Source organism: Lampris incognitus, chromosome 2, assembly GCF_029633865.1.
Source record: "Lampris incognitus isolate fLamInc1 chromosome 2, fLamInc1.hap2, whole genome shotgun sequence".
In the NCBI taxonomy this organism is placed as follows: Eukaryota; Metazoa; Chordata; class Actinopteri; order Lampriformes; family Lampridae; genus Lampris; species Lampris incognitus.
Window position 1 is genome coordinate 135,787,495 of NC_079212.1, and position 20,674 is coordinate 135,808,168.

The following is a 20,674-nucleotide window of genomic DNA, read 5'->3' on the forward strand; positions in this document are numbered from 1 at the left end:
AAATGCTAGGCAGCAAATTCGAGATTCCATTGTGAGAATGTTTAATTTGTAAGCAAAATGACAACCTAAAAATTAATACCAATATAAAAAAACAGGGTAAAAAACTACCTTTATTCATGGTGTGTAGTCCCTGTCCATTGGTTTGTCCACTGCTGTGCTTGGTTTCTTGTTCATCCTCCTCCAGCTGCTCCAGGGCCAGTTGCCTCCAGCTGCGTAGAGATGCCTTCCCCACCCAGTAGCCCTCACCACTGGCACATACGTCACATAATCAACACATAACATAGATTGCTTAATGAAGGAACTGACAAAAATACAATTCCAAAGATGGAAAGAGGCCCACACACACACACACACACACACACACACACACACAGGTTGTCAACTACAATGGTTGTGTTTACCTGAGTGTGCGTTTGACCAGATTGGAGACTTCCCTGTAGTCCTCATTGAGCTGGTTCTTTAGCCGTAACACCCTGCAACGCTGGCCCACACACATCTTGCACAGCGACGAGCCTAGATGCGCGCGCACACACACACACACACACACACACACACACACACACACACACACACACACACACACACACACACACACACACACACACACAATCTTCATGTACTTCAATAGGGCAGAGAACTTTGAAATATCTTTCGTCACTGTGAATACATAAGAGCCTACTGATGGGGTTAACAATACTTATATTTACAGATTTTATATGGTACCAGTGATTATTTATTAACTACTCAGATATACTACATCAGGACAGCAACTGACATTGGTGCACACACGATAACAGTGATTCATTACTCTCACACCAGCAAATATATCTTGTATGTCAAAGACCCAATGATGAATTCAGAAACAAGTTTTATTTTGGTGGTCATTTCCTTGTCATAACTGAATCGCTTATATCACGGTCTTCTGCTATGCCCCATTTAGTCACACTGCTATTGATCCAGAAATGCTACACTAGAAATGTCCAATATTGCTTTGTCTCAATGTAAAGAGATGATACAGATATTGCTTGCTGAAATGAGCTCGTAAAAGGTTTTTATTTATGTGTTAACTGATTTTTAAAGCAGTAGACGACCTTCAATTACACTGTTGAGCTGGAAACATGTAGGTAATGGCCTCCAACGGTAGAACTGCATCGCCCTTGTGATAAGTTTAATTTTACTTTAAGTTTACTTTATCAGAGAAAATCTTTGCTTTCTCTTTTGCCCCCCGGGATAAAACACACATTAAAATTAACTCCCTGATTTGCCTACATTATATGGGGGCATCAAAAACATCGATACCCCATTACTGGCTCACTTACTAGCTCACGCTTCTGCATTCATAAAGCGCTTAAGTCTATAGTGTTTACTTAATTTTCAAAATTTACTACTTTTCTTCTATTTTTGGCTCTCAGTGAAAGTGCCTGCCATTTTGTATTCGCCTTGTCCACCTGACCATACCAACCATCTCTGATTGTTTAAACAGCTTTTAATGTGTATACTTACAATGAAAATGTTTAATGTGGTTCGCTTGAGGTTTCACGAATAATAATCAGCTGAGCAGGGTCAACGCTCTTGATGAATACATAATAAATACGCAGAATAAACTTTGACTAAGGTCAGGGGGAACGTTCACAGAAGACTAAATTATGTACATGTAAAATGATGGATGTGCTAAACCGCAAGTGGATACTGAATAGGACATCCAGTTATACCATCAGAAATCTCTTGGCCCATCATAGACAGCATTATAATAAGTCACTTCACACAGACATTACAGGTCTGAATGACTGAATGGGAGCTATCAGCATCAATAATATGGTTAAAAAGTGGGCCACTCCCTTTATCAATGTTTCAAGCAAGCCTAAGATCTGCATAACATCTAAATGCACAATAGCGCACCACAACTCTGTTACAAGAAGTGAAAGTGGATAAGAAAGAAAAGAGTTGTGAGGATTAGTGTGTGTTTAGAGATGAACACAAATACTGGTTAAGGTGAAGGACAAGTTTGCATATGTTTATTTGCTGATGGGCAATTGAGGAATTTGGATACAAATCCTCACTGGGTTAAAGAAAGCGTGTGTATTGTGTGTGTGGGTAATATGTATACCCCCCCCCCCCCACACACACATACATACATACATAATAAACTTAATACAAGCAAAAATGCGACTACAGATGAATGTTAACTGACTCATTCACAATACATACTCTTGACAAATGCATACAATAACTTAAAGAAACAACTAACAATCAGGATTCCCACTCTTTTTAAGAAATTGTTATCCAGGACTTTCCATGAACATTTTCCATGATGTTTGCATAGATGAACGACAGCCGCTGCTAACGGTAGGTCACATTTTTCAGTATTAACTATCAGTGGAAGCCTCAACAGTCTCTGAATGAACTTTGAGCTGGTCGCTGGACATACCCACCAAATTTCAAGCACTGATGTGCAATCTCAGCAGTTAAAAGATTGTACTAAAATATGCAATCTCAGATAAAATAAATTTTAAAAATATGCAATCCCAGTGATTAAGAATACAGTTTTATAACATAACTTAACAATTTTCCATGACCTTAATCACATTTCCAGGACATTTATCAATGTTATAATTTTCCAGGTGTTTTACATGAATAAAAAGATTACTCTATCAATTTCCAGGTTTTTCAGGGTGTGTGGGAACCCTAACAACAAGGTTATACTAGTAATCACTCCATGCTATAATGTTATGCCACCCAAAAAACACAATGCTTTCAACCATTAAAAAAATTAGGCAATGAAAAATATATAATTTTAGATGTGTTTCAAACAGTATCGGTCTGTGTTACTAGAGATGAACTTTCCATGATATCCAGGATGGAATAAAGCTTCGGTGTGTCTTACCGTCCAGTCTTGGCCCCCCACCATAGCGCTGGTAGAGATGCTGGGCAGCAGGTAGGGAGACCCTCTTGGCCTCCCCCACTTTGTCAGGATGCAGTTTGCCATGAGAACACAGGAAGAGGGAGTTGTCAATTTCCTTAGTGGCAGTGGAGTCATCCAGCCATTTCTTCAACCAGTCCAAAGGTACAAACTCATATGGCTGACCTATAGGGGGGGGACAAATCAAGCATACTGAGGATTTCAAGTGGATGCAAATAAAGGTTTTGCTGGAGTTGCGTTATCACATTGAGCATCATTATGTGTACACATACTCATCTAAATTATTCTAGATCCATATGTAAAACTAGAACACATTTATGAAGGTTTTCACACCTTTGGCTGTCACTCTAGATATATTTTTAAAATTTCTATTGTGACACACCAACTTTTCACTCACTAGCAAGAAAACAACTCTTTGTGTTTCAACAGCAGTAGCGAATACGAAGTTTTAGCTAGTAGAGTTGTGTTCAGTTTTCTACAGCTTTCACATGCCTGGCACAACACGTGGATTTACATTTGCATGTGTGTTTTTAATTTATTATGAGTATAGGGCAGTTGAATAGACAGATTATGCAGGCTACACATCATATTTCAAGTTCCATGTATTATGAGACAAAGTTATTCATTATCTACTATACATTTCCTGTTCCTAATTATAATAACAAATGGGACACTTTTTTGATGGTTAATTTATTTCCTAAACGATATCAGTAGTAAACAGTCTAGTATACTATTTTCCCTGTATTAATTGCCTGGAGATTCGATATATGTCATAAATCATATGCATCATATATTTATAACATAAACCTACATGTAAACGCTAATGAAAAAACAAATCTTCCATAAAGAGCAAAAGGCTTGAGGTGTGAAACCAGAATGAAATAAAACTGATCAGCGGAGTCTTTGAGATAAAAAACAAACAATAAGATTACTCCAGCCACCCCTTTACTGTAATGTCACATTTTCTTGTGACATATTCAAATTAATATCACATTATCTGCATTTTGTTTAATATTTACAAGTGAGCTAGGGATGTTAGAGGTGTTTTTACCAACCGACTTCTGCAGGTAAAAGCTCGTAGAGTTCCTTCACCTCCTCATGCTTGGCCTTGCCCTTGTCCACACTCTGTTTCCTCATGTCAGCCATCTCATTGCACCACTCCTCAAACTTATGGTTGTCTCGGTCCACCAGCCTCTGCAAGAAGTCTTGAAGAAAGGGCAGAGACAAGTGGAAGATATAGAGAATGCACCTAACCAGTCTTATTTTTGACTATGACTGAATATCGGGAAAATGTAGAGGCCTGTAACTTCCTAAAATGTAGCACGTGGCAATAATACAACTAAATACAATAAAGCTAAAATAAAACATTAATATAAATGCCAAGCATAGTATATTTCAAATAACATAACTTTTTTATGTGTAAAGCAATTCTTGGTCCTGGAATGGAACTCCCTCACTCAGTCACATACTCACAATTAGTTTTAGAAGTCCATCTCTGGGGAGGGGGGGGGGGGAGGTAAAAAATTGATAGTACAGCTCTAAAGTTAAAATGTTTACAGTGAGGTTTGAGAGGCTTAAAAATGAAAACAAAGAAATTACAAAAATCATTAAACATCTGAAGTATAATGTAAAAATGAACAACTTGGTGTTCAGTCCCTTGCAAGCCCACAACAGATGGATCACTCCATTTGTCCTCTTACTATGAGCTGCTTGCGATTTCTTAGTGAAGTATGACCTTATAAGCCTCATGCCTACTGAATTAATAAAGAATAAATCAAGTTTACTTGCTGGGACTCTAACAGTGGTTTTTCGCATCCACACGTGTCCTTGTTACCTTTAAGACTGGTCATTTCATGGCTGACTTGGCAAATATTTTTGGTTAAATATTAAAATCAACTAATACTCTTTAAATGCTTTATCCATAAAAGGTATAAAAAAAGGAATATGGAGTTGTGACAAATTTAGTAGAAAAAAAAAGTTAATGGACCATGCTAAAATGCCACAGGTCCAATGGATGATGTCTAAACTCTGAGCCCTTACCTGGAACTTCAACATTGGTCATGGAGGGGTCTGAGTTCTCCTGCTCCTGGACCTTATACACCAGCATGTAGGCATTCCTAGAGCAGTGGTAACCTTTACTACACCTGGGCTTTCGTGCCTGGGATTTCACCGTCTCAGCTAGGGAAGAAACATGACATAAACCACAGGCATGCTTGAGGAGACTTTGTAAATAGTTTCAAACACTGTAGTACGGGTGGTTTATATATGACTTCGAAATTTAGAAATCCCTTAGTGCTATTATCGAGGTCCCTAAAAAACTATTATCTAAGTCCCTAAGCACTCTTTTGCATCTTAATATCTCTTTCATACTTTGAAAATTTTCAAGACCTTAGTTTAATGACTGGGTTTGAAGATTTTGGTTGGCTTTCAAGACAATGTATTCTGATAGGCACTTTGTAGTATAAATAAACTAAGCCATGTTAGTCTATAGCCAAGATTACTGTTCACAATACTGCAAACAGACAAAGACAAAAAAAAAAATACTGCAAAAATGACAATCCTTTGGTGCTTGGTGTTAGCTTGATGATCTCAGTTTCCTGAAAATGATGAAATAATCTGCCAATGTGCTACAAACAAATTTGCAATATCCCCTCTCCCATCACTCACCAATGTCCTCCTCTACACCAAGCTGTAGCTTCTTGCCCTCCATTTTCTCAATCTCCTCATCATTGAACTTATACCAGTCACTGGTGCGCGCATCCCTAACATGGGCAATATAGTGTCCTGAGTAGGCACTGACGCCCCGGTGGATCAGCACAGCGCTCAGTTCATAAACACACTTCTGGTCTAGGAAGGAGTTAGCCCAAACACACACAGACACAGACACAGACACACACACATTTAAAAAAAATGTCTATGTTGTGACATGAACAAGTTTGTTTTGCTGATTATATGATGAGAGATGGAGAAACTAGCTCAATTTAGTACAATCATTTGAGTATTCTTGCGGCAAGAAATGTGACACAGGCAATCATGTTGACAGTACGAATGTGCTATGAAGCCATCATCTTCTGAAGATACCTTGTTTTCCCTCTAGGAAAGGCCCCATGTCCAGTTGCTCTGGGAAACTGATAAAGGTGTTGAGCTTTTTCTTGTGGCCCGTTTGCCTAGAAAGGACATGACAATAAACAGCAACAAAATCTCTCTTCTGACATCTAATATTCTACACCAGGTCCTACATGGCACTTTTTCACAAAAGGTGTGGCCCAGTGATGTGAGGAATGTGAGAGTACAGAGTAAGTAGAAGTAAGTAGATGGGTTACAGAGCCATGGCTGACCTGTCAAAGACAAAGCGCATGAGCTGCAGGTTGAGGGTGGGTGGTAAGCTGTGAAGCTTTATGCGCCGTGTAGCGTTCTGTTTGCTCTGACAATTTTCACAGAAGTAACGGTTGTCCCCATCCAGCTTCTCCTCCTGGTAGGTGGGCACAAAAAAAGAAAAAAGAACAACATACACTGCGATTAGTTCATGTGTGGTGTATGAAACGCTCACACAAACAATACACACTGTGTTGGCGACACACGGTAACTGGGTACACCTTAAACCCTGGCTGAACTACAAGGGACTCGGGGGAGGTCTGGCCCCTAAACATGCGGTACGCAGGCCCACCGGTGTGTGGCTATTCCCTGATGGCCACAAACCAGCCCCCAGCTATGGGTTAAATAGTGCCACTGCCTAGTGGATACCTCAGGAGAGGAATAGGCTACAGAAAATCCAGTCCATAGTGCTGTTGTTTTTTGTTTTTCTTGCCCTTTTGTATCTGTTTAAGTGGGAGAGTACTGCTGGCATCACGTGTGGCTGCCGCTTCTCCCTCTCACAGCCCCCCTGCTTCCCATCCACCCCTGTATGTTTGTGTTATGTTTATCTGTTGTCTTGTTTCACCCCGTTTATTATAAAGCGACTGAGTATTAGAAAAGCGCTATATAAGATTGATTTATTATTATTATTATCATCTCCTTTCAAACGAGAGCATGTATGGACTTGTATGGTGTACACTGCTGCATTAGAACTCATCAGATAATCAGTATGGGCACTGACTATACTACTAAGCAACGTCCCCAAAGCCGATCTATTTCTTTCTCAGTTGACATGTTTGAACTCGAACACTAGGGACGGGTACTGAAACCTGGTATTAAATGGGCATCGGTGCTTGATTATTTAATACCGTAGTATTGATAAGCTACGACATTAACAGTTCTGCTATCAGTACTGGAGAAAAAAAAATCAATTACCTATTTATTTAGGCTACATAAATGTTATCTGGCACCTTTTTATCTCTCTCTGCCTCTCTATTACACACACACACACACACACACACACACACAGCCTGCTCCTTAACGGTCAAAAGTCTGGTTATACTAGAGTCGATGCTGACAATGCTCGTTGCCACAAGTGCAACAAGTCTTTTGCATATAAGGATGGAAACACATCTAGTGAAAGTGCATCAAATACAGGTGGAAAAATTAAGTTTTCAACTGTCTAGCTGGTAGTTCATCTCTCGTCACCCCATCCACCTCAGGTATGTTATGCTAGCTGCCTAGAGCCCACACAGAGTTAACAAAATTACACAAACATGGGTTGATGATTAAAAGTAATGCTCTGTCCAGACATGAAAAAATAAAGCAATTTTAATTCTGTTCTTAATTTGTTTCTTTTTTTCCCTCTTAAAAATCAACAAAAAGAACCAATAAGAGTATCATTAAAGTACTGGATCGATAAGCAGTATCGGTAAGAGTAGTAATACTGTTAAAATCTTAACGATACCCATCCCTACTGAACACCAACTTTTTTGGAATGCAGCACTTTTTCCTTTCATGCTAGTGTTACTGTGTTACATTAAGTCTTAAGTCTCTGTTAGGTAAACTAGAAAGTGACAGAGTGTGGATGGGGGGGATAACATACTGTTTCTTTCAACTTGACTACTCCTTACGCAACAAATTTGGCAGCTGGACTATTTTGAGCTTTGTTCTTCAGTGAATTGCTTGAAATGTTGTTTATATTTTCTATGTATAGACAGAAATACTGGACTTAACAGAAACAACCGCATCTAATCCAATACAACCTATCTTCTGCATGCAAGAAGAACACAACAGTGGGCTCCATTACCTTTAACTTGTGGAATACAATGATACACCACAGCTATTAGAAATTTAATACATTTAATATGTACAGTCACCAAGTCCTAGTGTGACATTGGGAACTGTTAAGAGTAAAGAAAATAATAGTTCCATGTTATGTTTATAACACTTGTGTGCTTAATATTATATAACATTGTACTTTTTATCAAATACATAATATGAATATGAACAGAAATAAGTGATGTTAAACTTTGCACAACCACTAGGGAACAACATACACTCAATTCGGATAAAAGTCTTAACTTCTAACACGCAGCAAGCAAAGTAAAGGCATTTCATATTTAGAACTCAGTTCCACTTGCAATTGTTCAAAGAATAAGCAGCCTTACCCCCCCCCCCCAAAAAAATCTTACAATAAATTGCTCAAAACAAGATTGACAGTCTTCTGTCAATTCGTTGTCCTTTAATATCATCTTGACCTGAATGTGGTATCCTATTGTCCTAGTGCTGCTGTGTGGGTATGTATTTACTATGCTGTGGAAACTGCTGTATCACCATTGTCACTGACACAAAGTGTTTTGCATATATTGTAACTGAGTAAATAAATGTTTGCAATTTTGATAAACACATTATATTTACATGTGCAAACACAATATCAATACCAACTAGAACAGCCTGTATATTAGCTATTAATGTTCATGAAAATGAAATGACTGGGACAAAAGCATAGATGTTACCTTGAGGAACTCTGTCACACATTCGGTGAGGTTCTTGTGACCCTGGATGTTAAGCTCCAGTTCATAAAATCGGGATGGCAGTGGAGACGCACGACCACACTGGTTACACCTTGTTAGTGCAAAACAAAACCAAGATAGAGATTCAATCACAGCAACCACAGTACTAGTATTTTTCCTGGCTTAATTTCATTCTTCCACATACCTCCACTATTATTAGTCTGCCATTATTATCCCCTCTTATTATAAAATCACAGCGGTCAACCAAATAAAGTCTGTGGATCTCGCCTTAACTTTGATCACAATCCAGAAGTAGGAATCTGAAAAGCAGGGCTCAAACATAAACCTTTACAATCACAAAGCGAAACCTTATAAAAAAAAAAAAGTGAAGCTTGACTAGTTAATTCAACTGGAAGGTTTCATCTTAAAGACTGGAAATGAATGGCTGTGAAATACAATTCCACTTCTGACTGCTGCTATGGATGACATGAAAGTGCCAGATAGCCTGACAGCCTGACTTTATAAAAATTACCCCTATGAGTGGAAATCAAACCATCTCTCTGAGCAACCAGAGAAATTCTCCTCTGTAAATAGTGAGCAATGTCTTTACGTAAATTTATTGCACCTGCTGAAATGACCAAATCTTATCTTTGACACACTCTGACAGTAACTTCTTTTATGTCCAATAACTTAAGTATTTGATGCCTTTCAACACAATTGGCTTATTTTCATGTGAAAAGCAGACTGCCTTATAGTATATTAAAATATGAAGCTCATTGTAGTTAGGGCCTGACACAGCTGTTGCGGTAAAAGTTAATTACTACAGAGGCTGTACTACTGTGAGCCTAGCAAAGAGAGAGCATAAGCTTGAACCTTTTGTAACCTTACACAGTGACATAGGAGAACTGTCCACAGAACTGCTGCTGAATAACGTTGTGAAGACTGGGGTTCTTCTGTTTGGACAGGGTGTCCTCCAACAGCGACAGGAAGAGTTTGGAGAACTCTTGGGCATCCTGGAAATGATAAATGCAATGGGTGAGATATAAAAGGAGAAGAAGCATTGACGGATTGAAGGAGAGCAGACTTATACTGTTTAAATGAGGAAAAACTAAGGGCAGCTGCTTACATCTGTTGTGGCGATGAAAACAGGCCACTATAAGGATGTTGGGCCAGCAGGAATTCCTATTCTTCAGTTTGCTTTCCGACTTATCTTTCTCTTGACTTTATGGGCCAGTTGGTTTAGCGTAAATGAAGGGGAATACTATACAAGATTTTCAAAGTTCTCTCAAATGGGTCTAAAAATATGGTGGGGGATAAAAGTCTGCATGTTCAACTCCTATTTAATTTGCTATCTCAATTACAAGCTAATCAAATTATTTTTTCTGTGTCAAAAAATAGATTGTCATCTCTACCTTGAGCCTATCATACCCCTTATAAATACGTATTTGTGCTACACCATTTTGCCACAGGATGCATCACTATCTCAAAACATGGCAGAGAAGAACAAAAAACAAGTAGCCTATTGACAGAAATAGCTACTGATAGGGCTTCTATCATATAAAATGACATTCATAGAAGGTAAACTGGCAAATGGAATGTAACAATTTGCCTACTTAATTGCCTTTATGCAAGGTGTCAGTTGTTCATGCTAAATAAAGTAAATTTTTGTTGACAATATCATTTAAGCGAGAATATGTACTATGTTGTGCGCTGATGCTCATTTTCAGTTCAACTGCTGGCTAGTATCAACATTCATGTGTACTATTGGTGTATGTTGCAAAAAACCAATTCTCTGTTTACTTAGATTTACATAGATTCCTTTATTCTAAATTTAAAATGATCTGGATTTATGATATGGATTGCATAAAGGATATTTTTTTAAGTCCATGACTAAATGTGAACCTCTGGGGGGGAGGCAGTTTAAACTTAAGAGTAATGTCTTGATGCATGCTCAATAATCCAGGGAAGAAAATCAAAGAAGGTTGAATCAGTTCATCTGGATACAACGTTTATTGACAGATACGTTTCATCAGTTTAGACTGAAGAGGTCACTTAGATGAGTGATGAAATGTATCTGTCAATAAATGTTGTATCCAGATGAACTGATTCCATCCTCTTTGACTTAAGAGTAATCGTTTTTTGTAAGATAATTTGGTTATCATTAACAGTCTTATTTTAGTTACTACCCTGTTAATTTTGATATGTCAATTAACACAGTTGATAGTAAACTCTTTTCTTTAATCTTCCAATGGTTCCCCTGAAAAAGTAATGATAAAAATTTTGCCAGACTTAAGGCTACTGAGGCTCTAACAACTCAAATCACTAGAATACATATGCAAACAGAGCTCATGCATTCAGGTTTGAACGATGTCTATAGCAGGCAGACTAAATGTTCATTAACTTTTTTTATACTTAACTAAATTAACCCTTTACCCAAGAATATCATATTCATGCAAGGATTTACCTGTTGTTGTCCTGTGTCCAGCCCCAGTGCTTTGACCAGCCCTGATGGGTCAATGTACCTCCTGTTGCTGTTCTGCAGTAGTGCAAATAGATACTGGAGATGCTCGCAGATTGACTGAGGTTCATAGTCTGAAATACATGCAGGAGTTTTTTGAAGGTGAAATATATTCAACATTATGTGTGATATTGAAAGAAAATCTAGCCATGTTTATTTTTTATGTACAAATAACCCGAGGACCTCATGTGCCTAAAGGTTGGTTTGACTTTACCCCCCCTCCCCCAGACTAAAGTACAAAGTAATGTTTCAATTTTTGTCCTAGATCTTGTTTTTAAATAAGTTATATGGCTTGGTGGTAATTACCAGTAGTCAAAAGGGTGGAAATAAAGACTGTTGGTGATGACAGTGGATCTCCACGGCAGCAAAAGTTGGGAGCTGATTGCACTCGCACTTGAATCTGGCACCACATTAATTGAGAACAAAATATTCTACAAAAATCTGGGGATGTCATGCAAATGTACACCCTGAAAGCACTTTATTCTTCCTTATTCTGTACCTGAGTCAATATTGTGCTCCTGTGCCCGGGAATTGTGGCACAGATAGAGGCTCCTGCGCAGCTCTAGGTTGTGGAACCATACTTGCAGGAATGTGTTGACATAACATGTTGCGCCAAGGTTGGTCAGGCCCACAAATGTGTTCTTGGGGTAAAAAAAGGAAAAGAAAAGGAAAGAAAGAAACGGAGGGAGAGAGAGAGAGAGAGAGAGAGAGAGAGAGAGAGAGAGAGAGAGAGAGAGAGAGAGAGAGAGAGAGAGAGAGAGAGAGAGAGCGATAGAAGCGAGCGAAAGAGAAAGAAGAGAGAAATAGAGAGAGAGAGAGAGAGAGAGAGAGAGAGAGAGAGAGAGAGAGAGAGAGAGAGAGAGAGAGAGAGAGAGAACAGCTTTTCACAAGACTTCGTCAGAGCTACTGTGTGCAGTCTGCCAATTTAAAAAGTCTCAGATGTTGTGTGTAGTCATATATGAGGCAAGTCTGTGTCATGCGAGTTTAGACGGCAAGAGGCGGGCGAGAAAAGAAAACCTTGTTTCGGCGCTCAGAATTTGGGTCATCTATGTTGTGGAAAGCATTTTCATCGATCTCTCCCAGCCAGGCCTGTTCTCCAATACCCACAAGGCAGTTAGGATTCCCTTTGCAATTCCTCCTGCAAAAACAAAGCCGGATCATTAACATATCACTGTCCGACTGGTAACTCCATCACCTTACACACAACGTTGTCAAGTCAAGCAGTCCACCCACCAATGCAATCTTTTTTTGAGAAACATCGTTTGACATTTACCAAAAATGAAACCTGTCTGGGGCGAGTGTTTTGAGTGGCGATTTATGAATTCATGGCTTTTGTAAGTACGTTTGGGAAGAAAAAAAATGGTACCTGCATGTCCCTCTCTTGCAGGCCGGCAAATTGACTCTGTACGCTAGCTCGATGTGATCCCGACTAATGTCCTCTGGTTTCACCGATTCCACCCAGCGCCAAGCCGCTTTCTCCAGCTGTATGCGAGGTGCCATGATCCCTGGACGAACCCACTGCCAAACAGGACAGACGGTGAATAAAGGGTCGGGATGCGGCGGGCTAGCCGACCTAATGTCATCGATGCTAACGGTGGCCAAATTAACTTCAGCTAACACTAGAAATCTGTTAGCTAGCCTTGAAAGCTAAACTGACGTATATTTACTAGATAACGCTAGCTGATCGGTTATTAATCCACTTCACACAGGGAAACACCAAATACATATAACGCCAAAATAAAGGATCACGAATCCGTCTACATTTGCTCTGTAACGTCAAAGTAAACTGACTACTACCTCAAAGTATAGCTACGTAGTAGTCCAGGTTAGCCTGACCGGCAATTTCGCTAAGCTAGCAACTAGCTAGTTTTAGAGGCAATGTAGCTTAGCTGGCTAGCTACTAGCTATAGTAACTACGCAAGTAACGTTACTCCGCTAACGCTAGATTAGATTGAAGTATATTCGAACCTCTTGTACGTGCAGCTGCTTCAGCAAAATATATTTTTACATTTTATTTGTGGTTTATTTTGGATTTGGCGTCTTTGCCTCAGTTTATAAATAAATTATTCCTTTGCTCAAAAGCAACGCGACGTCAAATTAACGGTGCAACGTCACACTTCTTGTGACCGGAGAGATGGCCCCCTGGTTGAGGCTGCAAAAATGGCACTATTATGGCAACTTAATACAACAATGAGAAAAGAGTTTCCCCACAGCTAAGTTGGTTACATGACAGAAAGTACATTGCCAGAAAAGTTCTGACATTTAAACCAAGCAGTCTGACTGTTCATAATAAGTACCTGAGCATAGTGGGTAATTATGTTATAAATCTTAGATAAACTGTCTGACTTAGATGAGTATCTGTCAATAAATGCTGTATCCAGATGAACTGATTCAGACTTCTTTGATTTTCTTACCTGGTTTATTGCGCATGCATCAAGACACTATCGGTTAGATGGAAGTTTGGAGGACAGGAACGTTTCATTAAAATTAACATGACTGTATTGGTTTGACGGTAAATCTTGTAGATTTACCGCATTTACCAAAATGATCAAGTTTCATAATGAATCCTCTGTAATGCAAAAAGATGGATCTGTTTAATAATTGGCAGGATTTTAGCAAGTTATAAAAAAAGTAGAAAAACGTCAAGTATAGAGAAATCTAGTAGATGGTGCGTGTTTCAACTGACAGCACAGTAATCATGTTTTGGAGGTTCAAATCATGGTTAAACATGATCAATCAAGTTTTGATTTCTTTTTATGATAGGAACTTGGGTAACATCCTTTAGCACTGACAGCATATTTGTATGGTCTTTTATCAGAGTGACTCTTCACATGATGTCTCAGTTGTACTTCACAGAAAACTTGACACAAATATGACACTGATGCAGTTTGTCCCTAAGTAGCCAGGTTAACCCATATTTAGTCTGAACCCTGCAAAATTATGTTATTTCACCTTTCTGGACTCTCATTCTTCCTCTGGCAGGCTTCTCATTCTAGCGTTGGTACGGTACTATCTGTTCCCTCCACCAAAGTTATTTGTTCAGAATTTTATCTAACCCAGCCCCAAAATAGTGGGATGAACTTCTGGTCTCCATCAAAGCCACTTACTCATTATGTCTTTCAGGAAATGCCTAAAAACCTTCCACTTCAAGCCCCACCTTGATCCTTAAAGTGGTCTCTACTGGCACTTTGCTATGAATTTGAATTGGTGCCAGCTTTTATTATTGTGCCAGTATTTACTTAAACTCCATTACTATTGGAGGTTACTATTGAGCCTTAAATGCACTTGACATGCACCCTTGACTATGATATAATTACTATGTAGCATTCTGTAATGCCAGTTGCTACATTTGAATGTATCTGTTAATTGCTTACTCTCTTCTAAGTTGCTATATAAAAGCACCTACTAAATGAGTAAATGTAAATGTCATGCATTTGTTAGGTTCCCAATCAAATTAAATCCTTAGCCACAGACACGGAAAAGGTATAGTCTCTCATCATTCTCTCCATTGGGAATCCTGTGGTGCTTCACCATGTCAGCATGGCTACCAAAATGCCTCCCACAAAACACACATGGCATGGTTGCAACATAGGTTAACAGATGACGTCAAACTCCCGTGCTCAGCTGAGGTACTGGGTCGGGGGTCCTCTATTTGCCTTCCTTCACTCTGTCTCATCATGCACAGGTTTCCATACTGAGACTGCAGCATTCATTAAAATTCAAGTGCATGAGCAATCAAAATCTCCAAGCCCTTCTGAACACTCTCAATTGTCAGGGCAGTAATTTTCCTTGTGTCTAAAATAAAATTCAAGTGTTTTAGACTTGAAGAAAACACATCCTTAAAGAAACAAAGTAAGCAAATAAAACAAAATATAATAGCATAACTAAACTATAACTAACATAACTAAAATACATAAAACCTCTGTCCATAGCCCGGTTGTATCTGTACTCAATGAGTATATAGTATTTAATTTTTATCTAAAAAAGGTAGCTGTTTTTGTTTTTTTTTGTCTGTGAGGATGTCTTTATGCATGCTCAATAATCCAGGTAAGAACATCAAAGGAGGTTGAATCAGTTCATCTGGGTACAACGTTTCTTGACATACGTTTCATCACTCATCTAAGTGATCTCTTCACTCTAAACTGACTGCAGGTATCCCCACCCTTATAAACAATAGTTGCATAACGACTGAAACCAACGACAAGTTTCATATACAAATATGGCCGTGACCATTAACTACAGTTTCAATGGCCATGTGTACAATTCACAGAGGATTTGGAAATGTTTGCGATCACAGCATTCTAAGATTGAGACAGATGTACATTGCAGCTATCTATCTATAGATATAGATATATAGTGTAATACACTGGGATACCGCCTAACTTAAGATTCATTACGGAGACCGAGACATCGGTGTATGTCGTGCAGTTCTTTATTTCACTCAGTAGCGCATGCTTACAACACAGCAGAGAACACACCTAGCACCCGTAGAGGGAGCTCCAATACTGCTATCTCAATGCCAATACATTACATTCCTCCCCTTCAGATAAAAAAAAACCTCCGATATAGACTCTTCAAAAGTGGAACGCATATGTTCACAGTCAACCAATCAACTCAACAAGTAACATTTCAAACCATGTTATTTTTTCTTAGCAAGTTAGCTTAAGGAACTCTTTTTTTCATTAGAACGATAATAATAACAGCAATGTGTAGCGCTATCTATCCCTTTTAACTGTCAAGGACAACGCTCCTGAGTTCTCTATACAACTCGGTATCCAATAAACTATTGAAGTATGCTAACCTCGCTTCTTATGTGTTTAAAGTATGTTCTAAAGGGTATAAATGTCTTACAGTGTCATCTAAAACTAAAAATGTTGACTACCCCTTTAAGGCGCTTAAATATGGCATATGACCCCTTTAAGGCAATCTAACGTGGTCTAGACACCTCTATGTGTCACCGAGTAACTTATATTAAAACGGCGGACTAGCCCTTTAAGGTTCTAAAATATGGTGTATCAGCCCTTTAAGATTATATACTATGGTCTACACATCTCTGGGTGTCACTAGGTTACTTCCAGTAAAAAGGTGGACTAGCCCTTTAAGGTTGTCTCAACATGTCACTTACCATAGCCTAGACACCACAGGAATAAACACACATGAATAATCCACACTCACACAGATACATAGAATTATATATACAAATGTATTATGAGTAATAATTATTAGAATGAATGAAAGTAATACGCCTCAATGGCTAACAAGCATCTGCATTCATATACACACAAATGAATCAGACCAACACATTAGCATGCAGCTCAACAACCCTATAACTAAGCCGGCAATAAAAAAAAAGTCAACCCCCAGTTGCAGGCCTGTTTCTTTATCGGGTACGTTGGGGCCCTAAACAGCCCTCTTCGCTCCCCTTGGAAGCCCGCACATCCAACTTGTACTCACAAAGAATGAACGCTCCTCGTCGTCTCGCACTTCCCGCCGCAGTGCAGCAGCGAACGTCAGGCAGGCAGCCATCCTAGCTAACTGGCTAGTTAGCCGTTAGCACCATCTCACGGTCGAAACGTGCGCTCGCCTCGGCAGCACAACACGGCAACAGACGACTCCTTCTGCGTTCCTCGATGGTCGCATGAACACACCGCTACACTGTACTGATAACGTTACTTCGCTAAACTAGAAGACGGCTCGACTCACTGTGGGGCAAGCCCCTTACCGCATCCAGTCCAGTCGCCCGTTTTGCTGTGCTAGCAACGAACACCGACTGGCTAGCTCGCTCCGTAACGTCGCTGGGTCCACATATGGGACTGACGAGTAGTCAGTTTGTCTCCCCAGTCCACACAAACAGTTCCCGGGATGGGTCTCGGTCAGACACCCGCACACATCACTGTTCACTAAACTTCAATTACATTTCTCTCACCGCAAAATAGCATAAAACAACTCGACATCAAACTGCTCCGTTTGGCTCACACAAGAGACGAGTGACCCCCCTTCTCTCCCAGTTCAGTCTGCTCGCGCTGACGTTCCCCGCTGCCCTCTCAACCAATCACATTCAAGGTAAGTTATTCTCTCCACAGCCAACCAATCACAACAATGGTGCGTTTTCAACAATAAAAGTAAATGCATTTCACATTGGTAAACAACTGTTTTGCAGAACAATATCAACAATATAATATATTCATATTCAAAAGGTAAACAAAATAACAACGACATAGGCCAAACTCTTATCTAATAGTGCAATGTGGCGGACACTAGGGGCTATGCTTCTCACCCAGCAGGACTGTGAGCTGGGGGCGTGGTTTACGTTCCCGGGCTCGCCGGTGCAGGGTTGTTCCTGCTGCAGTTGGTTTTTGGAGTTGAGGAATAAACATCAAACTCACCTTGGTCTCCTGTGTTTTTCCTCATTCCTGCCACATTGGTGACCCCGTATTGAACATGTTTGGAGCAGAAGAGGAGTGTGAATCCACTTCGGCCACGCCGCCCCAACTCTCACAGCCGGCCGTTCTCGCCGCGGCTGTGAAACTCCCAGAGTTCTGGCAGAGCGACCCGGCCTCGTGGTCCCAGCATGTCGAGGCGCTGTTCCACCTGCGTGGAATCTCCGCGGACGACTCCAGATACTATTTGGTCGTCGCTGCGCTGGACCAGCAGTCCACACGCCGGGCCATGCAGCTGTTGCGCGCCCCTCCGCAACACGATAAATACGTCGCCCTCAAACATCTTCTGCTCCGGAGGTACAGCCTATCTACCGCAGAGAGGGCAGATAGAATCCTTTCCCTCTCCGGTTTGGGCGACGGGACGGCTGTGGATCTCATGGACAATATGCTGTCGCTGGAAGGAAGGTGGGTTCCTTTTCCCGCACGTTTTCCTGCGCCAGCTCCCGTCTCCTGTGCGCGCGGCTTTGGCTAACTTCCCCGTGTCTGGCCGCTGGTGACTGCCGAGGTTTTGCTGAGGAGGCCGATCGGGTCCTGCTGGCTACCAGACGGTTCTCTGTGCAGAGTGTGGCATCGGAGCCTCTGCAGCCGACGTGGTGGATGGGGGCAGTGGTGGCTGAAGTGACTCCCCGTAGACGGCGCGGGAGAGGCCTCTGTTTCTTCCACCAGCGGTTCGGCGGCAAGGCGAGGCGCTGCGTCCCTCCGTGCACGTTGGAGGCGGCGGGAAACTCCAGGGCCAGCGCTCAGTAGCAGCTGTGGGCGCTGGCGGACGTGGTAAGCTGCTCTTCATTAAGGACACGACATATTAGTGGCCAGTCCGTCAGCTGAAGAGCACCTGGCGCACCTGAAACAGGTTTTCCGTCGTCTGGACGAACACGGCCTGATAGTCAACCCAGCCAAGTGTCAGTTTGGACTGCCGGTGAGTGACTTCTTGGGTCACCGCATTTCGCCGCAAGGCGCGGTCCCGTTGCCTTCTAAGGTGCAAGCGGTGGCGGAATTTCCCCGCCCAGTCTCTGTTAAGGCATTGCAGGAATTTTTGGGCATGGTGAATTTCTATAACCGTTTCCTCCCTCGCGCTGCCCACCTCCTTCAGCCACTTTACGAAGCCCTGCGGCTTAAGAAGGCTAACGACCCTGTAGACTGGACTCCCGAACGGGTCCAGGCCTTTGTCGGAGCTAAGTGCGCCCTGGCTAACGCTGCCCTCCTCGCCCATCCCACACCCACGGCGTCCATAGCTTTAACAACCGATGCGTCTGACATAGCCGTGGGGGCTGTGGTTGAACAGCGTGTGGCGAATGCGTGGCAGCCACTCGCAACTGCGGGATAGCGAGCGCAAGTACAGCGTTTTTGACCGGGAGTTGCTGGCACTGCACCTTGCAACCCGGCATTTCCGCTTCCTGCTGGAGGGTCGCCCATTCACGGCTTATGTGGATCATAAGCCGCTGACTTTTGCCATGTCCAAGGTGACTGAGCCGTGGTTTGCTCGCCAACAGCGCCACCTAGCGGCGATCTCCGAGTTCACAACGGACATTCAGCATGTGGCCGGGAAGTCCAACCCTGTTGCTGATTGTCTGTCGCGTGTGCTGTGTGTCCTGTGCACCTCGGTGTGGATTTCTCCGCTATAGCTGCTGACCAGCCCAGCGACCCGGACGTCCTTGCCATTAGGTCAACGCGTACCGGTCTCAAGCTAGAGGACGCTGTGATGCAGGAAGGCAGTCCTGCCCTCCTCTGCGATGTCTCCACCGGCCGTCCCCGCCCCGTTGTTCCAGTGGCCTGGCGCCGTCGAGTTTTCGATTCGATTCACTCCCTCTCGCACCCTGGAGTTCGGGCGTCGGTGAAGTTGGTTGGTTCCAAGTTCGTCTGGCCTGGCCTCCGCAAGGACGTCAAGGGGTGGGCAGCTGCATGTGTAGCGTGCCAGCGCGCTAAGGTCCACCAGCACACTAAATCGCCCCTCGAACCGTTTCCGGTCCCGGCCAGACGTTTCGACCACGTGCATGTGGACCTGGTGGGCCCTCTACCTTCTTCACAGGGTTTTACGCACCTGCTCACAATGGTAGATCGGACCACCAGGTGGCCAGAGGCTGTCCCTCTATCCTCCGCAACATCCTCGGATGTTGCACGCGCTTTTCTTTCCTCCTGGGTCGCCCGTTTCGGCACTCAGTCAGATATCACCTCAGACAGGGGCCCCCAGTTCGTGTCGGAGCTCTGGTCGGCACTTGCGCGATCCTTGGGTGTGCAGGTACACCGCACTACCGCGTATCACCCTCAGGCTAACGGGTTGTGTGAACGTTTTCACCGGTCGCTCAAGGCAGCGCTGCGCTCTCAGATGGTAACTGGGTGGATCGTTTACCTTGGGTTATGCTCGGGTTGCGTTCGGCTCCTAAGGAGGACCTCGACGCGTCACCCGCTGAGCTGGTGCTCGGTCAGCCGCTCCGCGTCCCTGGGGAATTTTTGCCTGGGAGTTCCGCTCCTCGACCCCGTCCAGCCGTTTATCCTTTTTTGTCCGACAGCACTCGAGTTCCAGGCCCCGTTCACCACTGTTTTCCGCGGTCGTTCGTGCCTGCGGAGCTCATGTCGGCTCGTTTTGTTTTTGTACGGCATGATGCTCACCACTCGCCCCTCCAACCCCCATACGATGGCCCATTTCGGGTTCTTGAGACGGGTCCTAAGGGTTTCGTGCTAGATATGGGTGGGCGTAGGGAGCGTGTCACGCTTGATATGCTTAAACCGGCGCACAGGGTGGCAGGCGAAGTTGTGTTTCCGGCCCAGGTTCCCCGTCGGGGTCGTCCTCCTTCCAGAACCCCGGCAGTGTCTTCACGGGTTCAGCGTTCTGCTTCTCAGCCGGCTTTGGACTGTGTTTCACCTACTGTTTCGGCTGAGGGACGGCGCAGCCGTTATGGCAGGCTGCTTAAGCCTCCAGTGAGACACT

At 42.5% G+C, this 20,674-nt stretch overlaps 1 protein-coding gene across 2 annotated transcripts in view; it reads right to left on the bottom strand.

Moving 5' to 3' along the window:
• usp48 (ubiquitin specific peptidase 48) overlaps positions 1-13,416 on the bottom strand; it is a 47,469-nt gene extending 34,053 nt beyond the window's left edge. For both annotated transcript variants that reach the window (XR_008809863.1, XM_056275135.1), the window contains exons 1-15: positions 13,277-13,416; positions 12,675-12,826; positions 12,326-12,446; positions 11,808-11,949; positions 11,255-11,382; positions 9,679-9,803; positions 8,794-8,902; positions 6,259-6,392; positions 6,002-6,087; positions 5,588-5,767; positions 4,961-5,098; positions 3,976-4,125; positions 2,885-3,085; positions 402-513; positions 109-248 (exon numbers count right to left, since the gene is read on the bottom strand). Coding sequence is in view for 1 of the 2 variants with exons in the window: in XM_056275135.1 (XP_056131110.1) it covers positions 109-248; positions 402-513; positions 2,885-3,085; positions 3,976-4,125; positions 4,961-5,098; positions 5,588-5,767; positions 6,002-6,087; positions 6,259-6,392; positions 8,794-8,902; positions 9,679-9,803; positions 11,255-11,382; positions 11,808-11,949; positions 12,326-12,446; positions 12,675-12,808 (1,900 nt within the window). In the remaining variant the exon portion in view is untranslated. The remainder of the gene's footprint in view (positions 1-108; positions 249-401; positions 514-2,884; positions 3,086-3,975; positions 4,126-4,960; positions 5,099-5,587; positions 5,768-6,001; positions 6,088-6,258; positions 6,393-8,793; positions 8,903-9,678; positions 9,804-11,254; positions 11,383-11,807; positions 11,950-12,325; positions 12,447-12,674; positions 12,827-13,276) is intronic.
• Between the last annotated feature and the right edge of the window lie 7,258 nt (positions 13,417-20,674).